The sequence below is a fragment of the Ipomoea nil genome, unplaced genomic scaffold (assembly GCF_001879475.1).
Source record: "Ipomoea nil cultivar Tokyo-kokei standard unplaced genomic scaffold, Asagao_1.1 scaffold3030, whole genome shotgun sequence".
Classification (NCBI taxonomy): domain Eukaryota; kingdom Viridiplantae; phylum Streptophyta; class Magnoliopsida; order Solanales; family Convolvulaceae; genus Ipomoea; species Ipomoea nil.
In genome coordinates this window covers 4,211,247-4,226,997 of record NW_017619458.1, presented here as the reverse complement: position 1 = coordinate 4,226,997, position 15,751 = coordinate 4,211,247, and the positions used below count along the sequence as shown (strand labels likewise).

Below are 15,751 nucleotides of genomic sequence, written 5' to 3'. Positions count from 1 at the left end.
AGGGTTTTTGCGCTTTTTGGCCGTGAATTGCCGACAGCGACCGGGGATTTCTGGCGTCTGCTTTCCAATCTTTTCGTATGGCTGCTCAGGAGATTGTAGACCAGTGTGCTAACCTGACCTTGGCGGATGTTGAGGATGAGGACCTGGCTGTCCGTGTTCCCTACGTACCAGACGCGAACGAACCGGCGGAGGAGGGGTTTTTTGCGGTGGGAAGGGTGCTCACAAACCGGGCTGTTCGCTTTGCTTACTTTCAAGACACCATGGCAGGTGTGTGGCAGGCAGCCATGGGTGTGAACATGCGTGAGCTTCAACCCCGAAGGTTTCTTTTTCGTTTTTATCACAAAGCTGATCTTCTGCGTATACTGAGTGAGGGTCCGTGGGCATATGAACAGAGTTTGTTGGTGATGAAGAGGCTGGAGTTGGGGGAGGATCCGGAAATTGTCCAATTGGATCATGCGGAATTCTGGGTTCAAATACATGCTTTGCCGATAGGGTTCCGTTCGGAGTCGGTCGTTAATGCAATTGGCTCGTTTTTGGGGAGGGTGGTACAGGCTGATGAAAGGAATTTTGATGGGTCCTTGAGAACGTATTACCGTATTCGGGTGTCGCTGGACATCACCAAGGCACTCAAGAAGCAGATGAAGTTAAAACAGGGTGTCGGGAGTTGGGCTATTATTGATTTTAGGTATGAACGATTACCTACCTTTTGTTTTTTGTGCGGGTTGATTGGGCATGGGGACAGGCATTGTAGGCTTGCATTGGAACGTCATGATCCAAAAGCTAAGAAGCCTTATGGTGCTTGGTTGCGGGCGACATCTCGCCGGGAACCGCCGTTGGTGAATATGGGATGGATACCACCTGAAACTGCTGCTGAGCGGAAATCTTGGAAATCGTCGGCTATGGGGGGTGAGGCTGGTTACAGTGGTGTTGTTGGGGGGTTTTGGGCAGTGGGGTGGTTACGGAAAAGGGCAGTGGGGGTGATGTGGGACGAGGCAGTGAGGGTGTTGTGGGGCATGGCAGTGTAAGCGTTGAGGGGGTGGGCAGTGGGGGAATTTTGGGGAGGGTGTTGTGGGGATGGGCGGTGGGGGTGTTGTGGGGCATGGCAGTGTAAGCGTTGAGGGGGTGGGCAGTGGGGGAATTTTGGGTTTGGGTTGTGAGAGGGTGGATGGGGTGGAAAGGGATGTTGGTGATGTGCCGAGAGTTGTTGTGGGGGAACAAAAAAGAAGGAGGGTGGAGGAGGATGGTGTGGAGGTGAGTGTGGGTGGAGGGGAGATGGATTGTGATGTGGCTATGTCAAAAAACAGATTGGGGGCGGGTCTTGCGGAGCAAGCCCGCCGAGAATTATGAGTCTAATTTCTTGGAATTGCCGGGGGCTTGGCAACCAGACGGCAGTTCGTGTGCTAGCGGACCTTGTTCGCACTAAGAGGCCGAGTGTGGTGTTTTTGATTGAGACATTTGTTAGTAAGCAGCGTATGGAAGATGTTAGAGTACAATTGAGGTTTGATAGTGTCTTTACTGTGGAGGCGGATGGACGGAGTGGGGGTTTAGCGATGTTGTGGATGAACAGTGTGGACTTGACAGTTTCGGGTTTCTCTGCTAATCATGTTGATTGTGAGCTACGTTTGGATGTTGGTGCTCCCTCATGGTGTTTTACTGGTTTTTATGGGTTCCCAGAGAGGCACCGTAGGCGGGAGGCATGGCGGTTGTTGCGTACCTTGTCATCTCGGTCAACTCTACCGTGGTTAGTGATGGGGGATTTTAATGACCTCCTTGATCAGTCTGAGAAGTTTGGACGGGCCCCACATCCACCGTGGTGTATAAATGGTTTTAGGGAGGCTATTGCGTACTGTGATTTGCAGGATTTACCATTTGATGGGCCACAGTATACTTGGGTTAAGTCACGGGGCACGAGCGATATGATTGAGGAGAAGTTGGACCGTATTTTAGCTAATGAGGAGTGGTTGAGTTTGTTTCAGGGTGCACGGGCACAGTCTCTGGTTGTCCCCTATAGCGATCATTTACCCCTGATTCTTACACCGGTTATTCTCCCACGGGTCCGCAAGCGTGCCAGGTTCTATTTTGATAATTTGTGGTTGCGGGAAGATTCATGTAGAGAAATTGTAGCGCAAAGTTGGGACAGAACGGTTGGCCTGGATACGTTAGCAAGGGTGGAGGCATGTGCACTTGACTTGAAGAGGTGGGGGCGGAATTATAATAGAGATTTCCAGCGTAAGATTGAGTTCAATAAGCAACGCTTAGAATGGTTGAGGGGGCGTCGTGATGAGCCTGGGTTGAGGGAATATGAGGCGGTGGAGAGGGAGTTGCTTTTTTTGTTGGAGCAACAACATTATTTCTGGAAACAGCGTGCTAAGGAGTTTTGGTATCAAGGTGGGGATGTCAATAGCAAGTTTTTTCACAATTCTGTGAAAGCAAGACGCCGACGCAATACTATTAGACGTCTCCAGGATTAGAATGGGATTTGGGTGGAGGATTCACAGGGGTTGGATAATGTCATGTTGAATTATTATACTAGACTGTTTACCCTGGATTATGGAGAGATACAGGAGGTGATTGATGCAATTCCTGCGAAGGTGACTGAGGTTGATAATGCTATGCTGTTGCGCCCGTTGAGTATGGAGGAGGTTCGTGTTGCGGTGTTTCAGATGCACCCGGATAAGTCCCTGGGTCCTGATGGTTTTGGACCGGGATTTTTCTAGTATTTCTGGGACATTGTAGGGGGGGCGGTAACCACTTTTTGTAGAAGTTTCTTGGAAACGGCCAAGATCCCACGTGGAGCTAATGATACCCTTGTTGTTCTGATCCCGAAGAAGGCCAGGCCGGATACAATAAAAGATTTACGCCCGATTGCTTTGTGTAACGTCATTTATAAGGTGGCGGCAAAGGTATGTGCAAACCGACTAAAGCCCATGTTGCATAAGTTAATTTCATGTGCTCAAAGTGCCTTTGTCCCGGGGCGTTTAATAACTGACAATATCATGCTTGCCTATGAGGTTCACCACTTTTTGAAACGCAAGTCCCAGGGACGCGAGGGGGTCGTTGTGTTGAAGCTCGACATATCGAAGGCCTATGATCGGGTGGAGTGGGAGTTTCTACGGGCGGTGTTGCTTAAGATGGGGTTTGGTGGTAGATGGGTTGATATTTTACTAGAATCTGTAACCTCAGTACGGTATCATATTTTGCATGATCAGCGTCATTTGGGGCCAGTTATACCAGGAAGAGGCCTCCGATAGGGGGACCCGCTTTCCCCGTATTTGTTCCTTTTTGTGGCTGAGGGGTTGAGTGCTATGATTGAGAGAAGCATGTCTGCGGGCCGTTTGCATGGGGTTTCAGTTGCCAGAGGGGCGCCTTCCATCTCTCATCTCCTTTTTGCAGATGTCTCCTTCCTCTTTTTACGGGCTAATGAGGACGAAAGCATTCAAATGAGGTATATTCTTGATACCTATGCCAGGGCTTCTAGACAGTATATAAATTATGATAAATCTGCTGCATGTTTTAGTGCTAATGTCCCACAGAATAGAAGAAATGAGGTTGTCGATATACTGGGAGTGGAGGAGGGTGATACGAGTGGGAAATACTTGGGTTTGCCATCCCTAGTGGGGAGGAGGAAGAAGGTTATACTGGGTTTCCTGAAGGACCGTATACTCACCAGGGTCCGTTCTTGGAATGCCAAGTTTTTGTCTAGAGCTGGGAGAGAGGTGCTTTTGAAGAATGTTCTGCAGGCAATGCCAGCTTATGCTATGATGGTGTTTTTGCTCCCCTTAAGCCTGTGGCGGGAAGTGGAGGCAATTATGAATCAATACTGGTGGACTGGCAATGTGGGTAGTAATCGTGGGATCAGATGGCGATCATGGGAGGGCTTGTCAAAGCCGAAAGCATGTGGTGGAATGGGCTTTTGACGTCTACATGAGATGAATAAAGGATTACTAGGAAAGCAGGCGTGGAGATTAATTTCCAATCCCACAAGTCTAGTGGCCCGTGTGTTTAAAGCAAGGTATTATCCTGATTGTGACTATTTTGATGCCAGGGAGGGTAGTAACCCATCCTATATTTGGCGGGGTATGCTGGAGGTTAAAGGCTATTTGAAGGAGGGCTGTAGAAGGGTCATTGGCGATGGCAAAGGGACTATAATTGGTAGGGATCCTTGGCTTCCTGAGGATGGGAATCCGTTTGTGGAAACGGAGTTGCATCACACAGTTTATGAGGCACCGGTGGTTTCCCTGATGGATCAGCATGGTAAGGGTTGGGATGTGGATTGTGTGAAGGATATTTTCAATACCCGCGATACTAATTTAATTTTGAATATTCCTGTCAGTAACCGGAGACCTCATGATCAGTGATTTTGGCATTGGGAGCAGAAGGGTGTGTACTCGGTCAAATCATGTTATAAGCAGCTTACGAGAGTGGATGCGAGTCACCGCCCATGGGCAAGTATTTGGAACTTGCAGGTCCCTCCTAAGGTGAAGAGCTTTTGTTGGCAGTTAGTGTCCCTCTACCTTCCCACACGTGATATTTTGTTATCTAAGAATGTTGCTTGCCTGGTGGATTGTCATATGTGTGGGCAGGTACAGGAGTCGGCCATGCATATTTTTGTTCAGTGCGGGGAGGCGGTTCTCCTTTGGAACATGTTGGGGATGCCACATGTGTGCAGCTATGATGGTAATCATCTTGGTGACTGGTTCTTTTGGGCTTTGGGCACTTTAGATTTGATTGCTAAGCCTAAGTTTGTGATGGCATGTTGGGGTGTGTGGTGCGGTAAAAACGAGAGTGTATGGAGGGATGCTGTCTTTGACTTATCTACTATGGTGCGTAGGTCTTTGGCGTTTCTGGATTGTTGGAGAGATGCTAATGAAAAGCTGCAGGTTGGTGTTGGCCACAAACACACACATGCGGTGACCTCTTGGGCAAGACCTGTGCTTGGGAGGCTCAAACTCAATACTGATGCTGCGTTAAGGGAGGTGGATAATGCAATGGGGTTCGAATGGGTCTTGCGGGATGATGGTGGTAATTTCCTTGCTGCTAAAAACGTCAGAGTACCCGGGTTGTATACTGTTAGGGAGGCAGAGGTGTTTTTTATACGGGAGGCGTTGACTTGGCTGAAGGGCACTGGTTTGGGTGCTGTAGATGTGGAAACTGATTGTAAGATTGTTTTTGATGCTTTAAACTCAGTTTCTTTTATTTCTGTTTTTGGCTATTTAGTAGATGATGTAAAGAGAGTTAGGACTATAATGGGTAGAAAAAATGAGGATCAAATTTTTTAATCAAATGAATGGCTAAGATTGATCATATTTTAATTTTTCCTTAAGATTTCCTAATTTATCCTTAATGAATATGATTATTCGTTAACTTTTCTGTTAAATATTATCTTTTCTGTTAATTTATGTTAGTTCACTGGCCGTTACCTTACTCATTGATTTCAATAAAAAAATGTCTTAGGTTCGAACCACATCCCAATCAAAGTTGGCATAATTAGTACTCTATTTTACTCTTATTAAATTAAATAATAATTTAGTAGCCACAACAAAAAATAATACATATGCATTTCTTTAATTTAGAATTATGTGTCTACAATGACTTTATTCAAAAAAATTTATCCATTATCAATAAATTAAATAAGAGAAATAATTTCATTAGTTATATTGTCTTTATTTTTTTTCAATATAAAAATTCTTTACATTCAAATTCATCAATTGATTATTTTCGCTACATTGTCCCTACAATGTCTTTATTAAAAAAAAAAATTATTCATTATCAATAAATTAATTAAGAGAAATAATTTTATTAGTTATATTGTCTTTATTTTTCTCCAATGTAAAAATTTTTTACATTCAAATTCATCAATTGGTTATAGAGTTAATACCATCTAAGGTCCTCCGAGTATAGTGGTTTTGCCACGTTTAGTCTTAAATTTTCAAATTAACCATCGGTGGTCCTTCGACTTTCAAATTTAACCATTCCTGGTCCAAGTTAACCACCCATGATCCTTCAACTATTAAATTTTAACCAACCATGGTCCTTTCATTAGGACCACGACTGGTTAAATTTTGGAACTTGAAGGACCATGGTGGTTAACTTAGACCACGGATGGTTAAATTTGAAAGTCGAAGGACCACAGATGGTTAATTTGAAAGTTTAGGACTAAACGTGGCAAAACCACTATACTCGGAGGACCTCAGATGGTATTAACTCATTGATTATATCACTACATTGTCTATTATCTTTTTTTGTGCACTATTTTTTTAATTAAATATCAATGTAATAGAGTCAGTAGCACTAAAAAAAATATCAAAGTTAGAATACAAAATAATGCTATATATTTATTTACCAAGTATTTTATTAATACCATGAAACAATTTTAAAATATATATATATATATATATATATATATATATATATATATATATATATATATATATATATATATATATATATATATATATATATATTAAAGCCAATCATATTAACTACTTGAAGAATTTGTTGACAAAGAGAGTATTCAAATCACACAACAAATTGAAGTGAGAACTATCTCACAATGTCCTTGTTTGACTTCAGCAGTTAGTGGTTAGCGTTAGCATATTATATTAGCGGATTTGACCTGCGAATTATATGAATAGTTGGTAAAAAGATATTTAAAAAAATTAGTTGTTTAGATTAACATGTAAATTAAATGACCTAGGGGTATACATATATTAATAATAATAATAATAATAATAATAATAATAATAATAATTGTTTTAAAAAATAAAAATAATAATAATAAATAAGTCAATCATATTAACTAATTGGGGGTTTATTGACAAAAAGAGTATTCAAATCACACAACAAATTGAAGTGAGAAACTATCTCGCAATGTCGTTATTTGTCGATCAACAGTTAGCTCTTCAATATTAGTATATATTTAATATTTTATGCCCTAATTTTTATTTGGTCTCCCTTATGTCACGCATTTGGTTTGAACCATACCTATACAATTATTTTATTGACAATTATAATCCATCTTGACTATATTATTATCTTGCATTTGTAAACTTAAAATTACCTATTTAAATACGCAAATTCAACATTCAATTATCTATGCATGAACAATTCCAATATAAGTGAGGGGGGCTCCTTGTGCACAGTAAGCAAATGTCTAGCCTCTGTGGTTCATGTTCAGTTGGGTTACCATGATTTACATCCTCCCAGATACTCTGTCGGGTCGGGGTGTGGGGGGGGCCCTTAGGGTTGTGGTTCAACCTTTTGGAAAGAATGAATAATTCTCATATAATCTTGCCTTGATATACTTTAAAGTACTTATTTTAAAATAAAATAAAATAAAAAAAAAAACATTGGGCATTATCCCTGTAACATCCCACTTTTCTTAAACTTAATTAACAAACTAAAACTATTGAAGATAAACTAAAGCAGCGGATTAAAACAACTAAATAACATAAAGAGGTATCACCGCCAACGGTGACTGCACAGGCTACAAAAGGGATCTAAAAGAGTTAAGCTCAAAAGTACTACAACCGAACTTGGGGAACAAGCCCCGGTGTTCAACACCAACAAAAGAAGGTAGTCAACTACAAACCCAAAATAACATAAGAGTTTAGACTACAAAGCTATCTAAGCTAAACTAGTCTAACTCGTGCTCTCTTTCTTACGAATTGGGCCCAACTGAAACGGGTTAACACACAACAATTAGAAAACAAACTCGTTAGCACGAAGCAAAATATAACTCCATTCATCCCTGTAAAGTAATACAGTATATACTTTTGGAAAGCAACATTTTCTCATTCTTAGATTAACAACTTAATCACTCAAATCATACTCTGGCAATAACTTCTAGATGTTTGCAACCTAATAACGAATAGGCATGCTTATACAACGAACATCACATCACAGTCTCAAAACTTGTAAACAAATCTAAAGCTTTCTCAAGTACTCAACGATCTCATGCTTTTCAATATAATCAAATAAGCAATCTCATGTTATCAAATATCTCATAAGCCATCTCATGTTATCAAATAACTCATAAAGCACACTCATGCTATTAAATACTAATCATGCAGTTTCGTGCAAGACATATAACTCATAAGCAATCTCATGCTACTAATCATGCAGTCTCGTGCAAGACATATAACTCATAAGAAATCTCATGTTATTTAATACTAATCATGCAGTCTCGGGCAAGACATATAACTCATAAGCAATCTCATGCTACTAATAATGCAATCTCGTGCAAAGCATATAACTCATAAGCAATCTCGTGCTATCAACTACTAATCATGCAATCTCGTGCAAGGCATATAACTCATAAGCAATCTCGTGCTATCAACTACTAATCATGCAATCTCGTGCAAAGCATATAACTCATCATAAGCAATCTCGTGCTATCAACTACTAATCATGCAATCTCGTGCAAAGCATATAACTCATAAGCAATCTCGTGCTATCAACTACTAATCATGCAATCTCGTGCAATGCATATAACTCATAAGCAATCTCGTGCTATCAACTACTAATCATGCAATCTCGTGCAAAGCATATAACTCATAAGCAATATCGTGCTATCAACTACTAATCATGCAATCTCGTGCAAGGCATATAACTCATAAGCAATCTCGTGCTATCAACTACTAATCATGCAATCTCGTGCAAAGCATATAACTCATAAGCAATCTCATGCTATCAACTACTAATCATGCAATCTCGTGCAAGGCATATAACTCATAAGATGATGTTACTATGAGTATAAATATACATATACACTCTTGTAAAATGAATACTTTTCTGTTGAGATTTCTTAGAGCAAAAAATGACTCGCTTTGCTTCTTCCTTTCTTAGAGTCTCAATGACTCGCTTTCTTAGAGTCGCAATGACTCGCTTTCTTAGAGTCGCAATGACTCGCTTCCTTAGAGTCGTGATGACTCGCTTTCTCTTTACTCGTGGGCGATGCAGGACTTAACCATAATGTGAATGAACCTATTGGACTCGGCGTCTAGCCGCCCAATCTCTCATCTCGCCCACAGAACCAATCTCGTGGTTCCAAAACTCAAACTCTGTGGAATCAGGTATCGAACTATCAGTGTGCACACCCCCTGACCAGGATTCCAAGCTTGGCGGGCAGTTTCCAACCTCGTAATGTGGGAATACACCGTGTTACATGATATCGGATCGCAATGTCCGTTTCTTTCTCTTTTACTCCGAAAGGACATAGTCCCAACGGGTCCTCCAAAACAAGATTTTCCTCACAATGGATACATATAGATATCACTCATGCAACTCGAATCATGCAACACTTTTCTTATGCAAATATGCAAATAACTTCTCAACACATTCTCAATATGACAAGATAATGACTTTCCAAAAATAGATATGAGTTTTTGGAAAATAATACTTAGGCTCACATTGGCTACATATGCACCTTTGAAAACATGATATGCTCAAAATGCAACTCACTGTAAAACATACTTCAATTTCTATTCACTGTAAAACCTCAACAATTCGATAATTCATGCTTGTAAATCATAGCTTGACAAATCTTCTCAGCAAACACTTAGCAAGTATTTAACATGCACTTAGAGCTCAAAATAAACAAAGGAACTCATTTACTGCAATTTAACTTTCTAGATAGGTATGCTCTGTATACTTCGTCATTTAGCAACTTGGCAAGATTCTTAGTAAATCATAGTATGCACTTTAGGCATGCTTTTCTAACTAAACTCAACAAATAATAAACATACATCTCTATTATCAATCAAATACTAACATGCTCAACATTTAGATGATCAAAGTCTGATATGCTCTTAATCTTATTCACTGGACATACTACTGCAACCAATTCATTTACAAAATCTAGCACAAAGAACTCATTTCTTCTCCAAATTCAACGAAATCAAAGCCAAAACGTGCGTCAAGACGGCCCCGAGGTTCCGAGCCACAAGGGCCCGCGACTCCTAGTCCGAAACGACACGTAGCTGAGCCACAAGGTGTAACACCCCCTAAAAACAAGCTATTTAAAAGCCTTAAACATGCAGATAATTTAACTAAACAACAAACACAGCGGAAGACTGAAAGATAAATAGATAAACTTAAATCCAAATCACGGGGTGTTATGCCACGTTCACCAAAAAGGATGAACGCTACTGCAATATCTGCATTGTTTACAACTAATCCATAGTCTCAAGGTCTACAACTAAACCGGCACACAGGCCATAAAACAAGCGGGAGAAGCTACACTAGCAAGCTAGACTGCGCACTCGCCTAGACATCACCTGAAAGAACACAATAAAACATGGGACGACGCCCGGTCAGCGAATAATGCTAGTAACCCACCAATACATGTGAAATAACATACATAAGTAAGATATAAGTTGTAAAGCCATTTTCGAAACGGAATACATAAGTATATAAGTACAAAACCAAGAGCAATAGTCAACACAAGATTCAACACTCTCTCAATCAAAGATACGGGAACACATCCCAAAACCACAAAAGATAACCACAACACAAAGGATAAAGACAAGACCGATGGCAACACATGCCCTTGTGACTACACACGTCACAAGAAGAGAACTCACAACAACGGCTACACAAGCCCTCATGACATCACCCATCACGAGTTGATATGCCTTCTTTATGCCCGGTTCCAACCTTATGGCTACCCCCAACCTTATATCTTCTTCCAACCATTACCTCCAGGACCCATGTACTTCATAGTCCAACCTTTTCCCTCCTGGGACCATCGTCCCCCACTAACAAACAAACCAACAACAAGACCACGAATTTCATAGTACACGAGGGTGTCGTACACACACACTGCAACACATGCCACCCAAGAATCACGTAAACCTTACACAAAGGTCACAACTCCATAATCACGTCACGGCCACCACGAGGACCGCTGCAATACCTTGGTGACTAGTGTCCCATACCACTAATCGTGCAATCCAGGTAAAGCCACACACACATCACACTACAACAGGAATCAATCAACGGATCACAACGAAGATATGAAACCATACTCAATCAAGGAATGGAACACGGTCCAACAACAACAACGATGAATAACACGAGTTATCATCAACCAATAGGAAGGTAAAAAAAACACACATGCTAGTATTTAAACACCGAACTAGCATGCTTATCAAATGGGTAAACCAAAGGTAGTTCCGAAGAACACACAAGACTCATCACGATTCAACGAAATACAATGTTGAACACTTAGCACGATTCACGACACCAAAACCTACATGGAATCCTACCATATAGTTCTAGACATACGAAACATCAAGAAGACACTCAAATTGTTTCATAAAGGAACATCAGGAAGTCAAAAGACCAAATACCGAGTCAAAAGAAACACGGGGACCAAATCCCCAAACAAAACCAACTTGTGTACCCGCGGGTTGGCCCACGGGTGGTGCCCCGCCCGTGGTTCCGCCCGCGGGAACACACTCTCACAAGCCTTGTACCTGCGGGTGGGTCGACGGGTGGTGCCCCGCCCGCCGTTCCGCCCGCGGGTACACGTCCTGTGCCAAAACAATCCCTTAGGGGATTTTCATCTCCAAACTCAAATTCAAGTCCAAAACATGCCAAATCTCACCAAACACAACAAAATGACTTGAATCAAAGGAAATGCCAAGCAATGGCACAAAAGAACCCTAAACACAAGCTCTAGATATGCATTTTCACAAGATCATGCATCGACACTCACATTTCATAGCAAAACACATGTAGAATCCAAGAAATCACATATAGGTAAGCAAAATAGGTTTTGTAGAGCATGGGTTACCTCTTGTAGACTAAAGACTTCACTTTACACCTCAACAAGCTCCTCACAAGGCTCACCTTCCAAACCCACTTCATGAACATACCAAAAGATCATAAAGATCCTATCTTTAAGAAAAGACATCTTAGATAAAACCAAAAGCACAAGATGAACTTAGATCTTACCCTCCTAGATCCCCAAATATAAGAAAGGTTGAATCTTGGAAGTAACTCTTGAAGTTTTGGCAAGGCTCCAACTTGGCTTGGAAGGTTGAGAGATTCGTTGCCGGTCTGAATTATGAGGCACGAAAAGCGTTGACGGTAAGTAGGCCAAGTTCCCTTAAGGATGCGTATCTGAGTGCCGCGGATCTGTATCGCGTTCAGCAGCTTCAGAAAGGATCTTATGAGCTAGCCAGGAAAAGGGTTGAGAGCGGAGGTTCTTCTACCTTCAAGAAGCCACGACCGAGTTTTCAAGCCAAGAACGTGTCATCCTCATCTCAAGGACCTAAGCGGATGGAGCAAGGGAATCAAGCTAAGTTGTTCCATGCCGAAGATGTGGGAAGGTGCACGCTGGCCAAGATTGTCACGGCCAAGTGCTTCGGTGTTTCCGATTTGGAGATCGTGGTCACAAGGTTGCGGAGTGTCCCCAGCAAGCCGGTCAGAGAGCGTTGCCACCACCCCCGGGAGCTGGAGGAGCCCAGGGAGGTAGTTCAGGTCGTGGAGCAGTTGGAGCTAGGCCACCAGGGAGAGTCTTCGTAATGGGGCGTTCGCAGGCAGAGTCTGAGGGTTTGGTGGAGGAGGAGTTGGCAGGTAACCCTATCCTAGCCTATCTTTGTTTTTCGCGAATATTGTGTTCTTGGTTGTCTTGAGTGTTACTTTGTGTTTCGTTGTTGTCTATTTGAGTTACTTGGCAATCCTTGGCATGCTTTTTTGTTGTTGTCTATTTGAGTTACTTGGCAATCCTTGGCATGCTTTTCTTTGGTAATGATTCTTTTGGAGTTAGGTGTAAGCTCTTCTTGTTAAGTGACTCCCTTAGTCTTGCGAATAAGTTTCGTTGAGAAGTTAGCTATCCATCTTTGGAGCAAGTTGTGCTTGGGTTAATTCTACAATCCTTATATTTGGTTATTCTTGCAACTATCCTTTTGAGAGATCCTTTAAAATTAGTAAATCCATACCAAAAATCCTTTCTTGTGTAGCTTGAAATCCAAGCCAAAATGTTTAATTTTAACCCTTATGTTTCGAACTCGAGACTATTCTTTACCAACCCAACCTCTAAACTACTTGAGCTAATTGTCTTCCTTGGAACCTATTCAATTTTAATCCCATTTAAACCATAAATCCTCATCTTTACCCAAAATCCCCAAATTAAATCATCTTTTTCCCCAATTTTTCCCACAATCCCTAATTTCCCAAATTTCCTTCTTCCTTCCTCTACCCTACCCGTGAACCACCGAGCACCCACCCCCACTCGTCGCCACCAGCAACCCGCCATCCCACCGCCGGCGCAGCAGCCTGCCGACGCACCGCCGCCGGCGTTCGCCGTCTGCCGGAGCTTCGCCGCCTTTTGCTTCGTTGCCGCGTCGCCGAGAGAGAAGCCGAGCGAGAGAGAGAGAGAGAGAGAGAGCAGCGAGAAGAGAGAAAGAAGAAGAAAAAGAGGAGAAGCCTTGGGTCCTTTTTGTTGAGCTTTCGGTCATCATCAATCATGCCTAGAAGGTCAAGTTTGGCAAGAAAAGCAGAATGGGTGGATGCCCATTACCTCGCCCTTGAATGTAAAGCTTTTGATTCGGAATCTTTTCCTGATTCTTTGTTGGATATGCTTAGATTTCAAGGTTTGTTGGATGGGTTTCTCGCCATAAGGGCTGAGACTTACCCGAGTTTGGTTAAGGAATTTTATCGTCACATGGTTGTGACAAAGGAAGGTGATAAGTTTGAAATCACTTCTAAAGTGTGAGGTGTGAAGGTTGTGCTTTCTGAAAAGAGGCTGGCTCAGCTTTTGAGTTTATCTGCTTCAGGAGTTGCTCAGTATAGTGGCCATTCATGGATTAGTACGGATACCATGGGGTACCAGGACTATTTAAGTTATCTGTTGGGCCGTATGAGTGGTTTCACTCAAGCTTCAAGGCCGGAGAAAAAGTAGTTGTCCGCTGAGCAACAGATTTTGGTTATGTTGGTATCGGATTGTTTGTTGCCTAATAACAACAAAAGCAGTTTGTTGGGAAAGTTGGAGTGTACCTTTGCCTTTTGCCTCAAGAATATGGTTAAGTTCAACTTGCCAACTTTGATGTTGTAGCACATGGTTTTCTGTCGGGATCACAACCAGAAAAACCTACTGTATGGGATGGTGTTGAGCTGGATTTTGGTTAGAAAAGGTGTAAGCGTGGATGGTTGTCTCCCGGAGGCCGTGAGAAAGATGGTGTTGGATGCCACCAATCTTCGGAGTTGTAATTTGTTTCAGCTAAATGATGGTGATTACATCACGCTTGAAGAAGTGGCAAGGAAAGCACCGGAAGAAAGGGCAGAGTTGGCAACGGAGCTTAGGATCCATGCCGGGAATTTGAGCCTCGCAGTTCAAAGTTTGGGTGGTGATAAAGAAGTTGAGGAGGAAGCAGGCCAAGAAGAAGAAGAAGTGGAAGCACCGGAAGCTGCCGAAGCTGAAGAAAGTGATTCTGACAGTGAGGAAAATCGGAGAAGGAAAGAAGCTCGCACGAAGAGGGATCATGATGCCATGGCGCATGAGGAGCGCGTTGTCACCTTTCTTCGCCAACAGAATAGCATGATCGCAGAAGGCTTCGCGTTCATGAAGGCGCAGTTCGTCGCAGTGCACCAGTGGTTAGACCAGATCGAAGCCAGTTCTAGCCGTAGAGGTGAAGACGGAGAGGAGTCTGAGGAATCTGAGGAGTCGGAGAGTGAGGAGTTCTAGCTTGTGTTGTGGTAATCCCGTTCGCCTTTTCCTTGTTGTTGTTTCCTTCTTAGCCGTTGTTAGTTTGGTAGTAGTTTCCTGCTTACCTGGGATGCTTGTTTTGCTTGTTGCTTTGTTGTTTAGCTAGCTTAGTAGTTGGTGCTTGGAGTTAGTTGCTTAGTTCTTAGTTGTTTTCTAGAAGTTGGTGTTTGTGTTGAGGCTAGAGTTCTTGATGCTCAATCTATCCGTTTGTTAAACTCTTGCCAATCCTTGAATTGAAATACCTTCTTTCTTGTTTTGGAATACTTCATTGCCTTGAAATCTTGTGGAATCTTTTGGAGTTTTTGACCAAAAGAGTTTGTTCTTGAACCTCTTGTCACAATGTTGTTTCTTTTCACCGTTTCCCTTTAATTCGTCGTACCCAAGCTTCGAGGACGAAGCTTCTTTGAAGGGGGAGAGGATGTGACACCCCAAAATCCAAATCCAATTAAGGGATTAATTGAGTAATTAATCCTATTTCAATTTGTAATTTAATTCCTAAAATTCCTGAAATTTAATAGTTAGGGACTAGTAATTGACTAGTCAACCCCAAAGTCAAAGTTGTACATTGAGCTTTGTAAGGAGTTCCCTTGTTCCTTACACTTCCTTATGTTAGTAAGGGTATTCTTGACCTTTCACTTGTTGTTGGTAATGTAACCTAACCTAGTAGACCATCTTCATTCTCTCCTTACACTTTTCTAAAAATCTAGCTCCACCTTCTCTCTAAAATGTGAGTAGCTTTTCTTCCAAGCCAAGTTGGAGCCTTGCCAAAACTTCAAGAGTTGCTTCCAAGATTCAACCTTTCTTATATTTGGGCATCTAGGAGGGTAAGATCTAAGTTCATCTTGTGTTTTTGGTTTTATCTAAGGTGTCTTTTCTTAAAGATAGGAACTTTATGATCTTTTGGTATGTTCTTGAAGTGGGTTTGGAAGGTGAGCCTTGTGAGGAGCTTGTTGAGGTGTAAAGTGAAGTCTTTAGTCTACAAGAGGTAACTCATGCTCTACAAAACCTATTTTGCTTACCTATATGTGATTTCTTGGA

The 15,751-nt window shown here is 42.0% G+C and overlaps 1 protein-coding gene across 1 annotated transcript; it reads left to right on the top strand.

The window, feature by feature from the left end:
- The first annotated feature begins 77 nt into the window (after window positions 1–77).
- On the top strand, window positions 78–1,025 carry LOC109163565. Its single transcript, XM_019312315.1, has one exon. The coding sequence runs from the start codon at window positions 78–80 to the stop codon at window positions 1,023–1,025; it is 948 nt and encodes a 315-aa protein (XP_019167860.1).
- The last annotated feature ends 14,726 nt before the right edge of the window (window positions 1,026–15,751 follow it).